At 35.5% G+C, this 3,629-nt stretch overlaps 2 protein-coding genes across 3 annotated transcripts in view; one reads left to right on the plus strand and one right to left on the minus strand.

Annotated features, from left to right (window-relative positions):
* Window positions 1–3,629, plus strand: part of LOC106872705 (ceramide synthase 6) — a 136,610-nt gene that overhangs the window by 129,115 nt on the left and 3,866 nt on the right. For both annotated transcript variants that reach the window (XM_052973080.1, XM_052973076.1), the window contains 2 exons: window positions 818–924; window positions 3,096–3,252. In XM_052973080.1, coding sequence (XP_052829040.1) covers window positions 818–924; window positions 3,096–3,252 — 264 coding nt within the window. The remainder of the gene's footprint in view (window positions 1–817; window positions 925–3,095; window positions 3,253–3,629) is intronic.
* LOC106872721 (lateral signaling target protein 2 homolog) overlaps window positions 1–3,629 on the minus strand; it is a 188,997-nt gene that overhangs the window by 65,354 nt on the left and 120,014 nt on the right. The gene's annotated exons all lie outside the window — the stretch shown is intronic.

Below are 3,629 nucleotides of genomic sequence, written 5' to 3' on the forward strand. Positions count from 1 at the left end.
ATATATATATATATATATATATATATATATATAAATAAAATAGCGGGAGAACAGAATGAAGTAAACAATGTGATTGCAGAATACCAAAAGCGCAAGTTTTGCTGGGCCAGATATGTCGCAAGGTTCACAGACAACAGGTAGACTTGTGCAGTTACTGGGTGGTATCCAAGAGTTTGGAGAAGGCCTCCACGACAACAGGAAGATGAGCTGGTCAAGTAATCTGGATCAAGATGGAAAAGAATGGCACAAACAAGTCTTAAGTGGAAGCATATTGCGGCCAGCTGTGGATAACAGCATTTGATGGTCTGGTCAATACTGTGGTGTGTGTGTGCGTGTGTGCGTGTGCGTGCGTGCGTGCGTGCGTGCGCTCGCTCTTGTCTAGATATCATGTGATATAAATGAGCATCACTGTCATACAAGAGATGTTTGTTTGTTTGCAGTCTTCCTTGAGAGACATGTCTATCTATGAGTAAAATTTTGCCTTGCTTAGAAACAGGTGAGCTGGCAGGATTGTTACTCTGCCAGACAGAATGCTTAGTCATATTTCTTCCAGTTCTGTACTTTCTGAGTACAAATTCTGCCATGGTTGACCTTGCCTTTCATCCTTTCAGGTTCAATAAAATAAGTACCAGTTAAGCACTGGGGTTAATATAATCAACTTACCCCCACCTCCTAAAATTGCTGGCCTCATCCCAGAATTTGAAGCCATTATTATTATCATTATTTATTTTCCCTGTAGTTATTCCATCTTATCCTTCTCGACATCTGCTCTTAAACACAAAAATATTCTTATAATTTCCTTTTCTTTTCTTCACAGTCTGCTAAAATGGCGAAATACTGTGGCAAGCTAGTTATGTGCGACATACTTTTTGTTGTTTTTGCTAGCACTTGGTTTATTACAAGGCTTGTGATATTTCCATGGAGGTAAGTACCAGTCTTCACTTTTCTGGAAATAACTTTATAAGCTTGAATGAAAAACATTTAATTTCACATCGCTTCAAATGGAGGTTGGTGGTGGTGGTGATGTTAATGATGAAGTTGGTAGCATTTGTTTACCATATCCTCTATCCTTGATCATTATTCTAATCCTCCTTAAGGTACTGTGTAAAACTGTGAAATTAGTCAAAATTGCGAACTTAAAATTCACTGACTTTATTACACCTACTTCTCATTTATGACTCTTTTAAAAACTTTCTTGCTGACTGCAATCTGCAGGTCTGCTTAGAGATTCACGTATTTCTTAGATCTTGTGTTGATAAACAAGATAGTTGGATGTAGATTTTCTTAAGGATGTCATTACAAATGGAATGAGGATGTTGTTCTTGATCATAATCTCTTAAAGTTCTCTCTGCACTAAATGAAATAAAGTTAGTTTCAAAGTTAATGGATAATTTTATTCTGAAAACCAAAATGTTACTACAATGTATATTTCCTTCTCTTGTCGCATTTTTGAAAATATCATCTTGCACCCCTAGGAGATGTTGGCTCCCCAGAGTGGGAATCCCTGCTTTACACATCCTACTATTCAATATATATATATATATATTTATTTTAACATTCTTCACGTTTATATTCCTGGGTTTTAATTATTTATTTCCCTGTATTGTCATTTGGCAGTACTTTAGTTAAACTGTATTATTTTAATATTTCAAGTGAGAAATCCGGTTGATCCTCCTACATATTTGTAATCTTAGGGCTGAAGAGATAATTTTGTGCTTCTGCCCTCACTCATTGTGAAGGTTTAGTTAAAACACTCCATAATAGTGATAAATGAATCATCTCCATGCACTTAGTAAATGGAACAAATGGTTGATTCATTGACACCAAACTCGTGGTCCACAGCAGCAAAGCTTCCACTGTCATATATTTTCCTGTTCATCTCTACCTTTTCCTGTTCATCTCTACCTTTTCCTGTAGAGAATAACACTTGTTTACTTCATTGGTTAGAGTCAGGTGCCTTCATATTTATGCTGTTCACTGTTCTCATGTTGATGTGTGCAAGTACATAAATCCATATTTAAAAAAATGAGCAGCTATACAGCTTGGTCATGTAAACAGAAGTGGTAGTCAGTGCATTCTGAGTAATTGACCATTGCAGGTGGTCACTGGGCACTTTTGGGGGAGGGGGGAACAAGCAAGATCTTTGACTGATTTCCAATTTGTGTTATCACAGATCAATCTGTGAAAAGCACATGGTTCAAAATTGAGTGTACCATGTTATGCTTATCACAGATAAATATAACATTAATGATTATAAATCAGTGATAAACAAGGTCACAAGTACTGGGTTTTTTTTTTGGCAGGTGTGGTAAATTTGACATGTCTTTTTTATGTTTGTTGTCAGTGTATAAAGTAAAGGCTTCTTAAGACTATTCTCAGTTGAAGAAGAGTTTCCAGCATTTTTGTGAGGAATTACACCATCCTGTAGAAATATTTTCTTTGCTTTAAAATGCAGATTTTTCTCTGGTTCAGAATATCGAATTCTTGAATTTGACTTTAAAGCCAAAAGTTCAAACTAGAAGCCATTAGATTACCATTTATTTTATTTTGTTCTGTCTGGTGTTTGCCACCAGATGGTGCTCGATTCTCTTCATGTTCCATCATTGGAACTTGGCAGACAACAGTGTCTGCCAAATTTCAATGGCAAGCCGAATAACTTGATTTCTCATGAATGATGTAATAGTTTGATAATTTCATATCTTGCCAGAGAATATTTGGCTAAATACTGGTCATAAAATTCTGAAAGTTACTCCTCCACAAACAGTGCAACTTCATGTAACTATGTCTATTCTAATACAATATTGTTATAGTTTAATTCTCATTACTAATATTCAAACTTTTGTTAGAAACAATCATTAATATTCAGTGTTTATCAGTAAATTGTTACAAAAAAAATAAAATGATAAATAAAATAAATGACCAATTATTACGAGGGAGAAATTGTAATTATTCATTGCATTTTTTAATTTGCTTAATGACCTCAAGAAATTCTCAAATTTTAAGGTCATTATAGTATAATGTGTTTGTATGTATAATCTAATGATTTTATTCACCTTTAACTGTTTAATACATGTTTTATATGTTTTTTGTTGTAGAATTGTATATAGTACATTGTTCTTGGCTCATCCAATTGTTGGTTTCTGTCCTGGCTGGTATATATATAATGGCTTGCTGCTTACACTTCAGTTTCTCCATATAAAATGGTTTCTTATAATATGTCGGGTTGCTGTTTATGCTATCAGAACTGGAAAAGTAAGTATCATTTTATTTATGGATAGTTTTTATGTAAATTATCATTTTCCTATTGAGAGGGATGACTGTGGCCATGCCGGAGTACCACCTTTAGTCGAGCAAATCGACCCCCGGACTTATTCTTGTAGAAGCCTAGTACTTATTCTATCAGTTCTTTTGCCGAACTGCCAAGTTACGGGGCTGTAAACACACCAGCATTGGTTGTCAAGTGATGTTGGGGGTACAAACACACACATACATATATATATATATACATACATATATACGACGGGCTTCTTTCAGTTTCTGTCCACCAAATCCACTCAAGGCTTTGGTCGGCCCGAGGTTATAGTAGAAGACACTTGCCCAAGGTGGCGCGCAGTGGGACTGAACCCGGA

The sequence above is a fragment of the Octopus bimaculoides genome, chromosome 1 (assembly GCF_001194135.2).
Source record: "Octopus bimaculoides isolate UCB-OBI-ISO-001 chromosome 1, ASM119413v2, whole genome shotgun sequence".
NCBI lineage: Eukaryota > Metazoa > Mollusca > Cephalopoda > Octopoda > Octopodidae > Octopus > Octopus bimaculoides.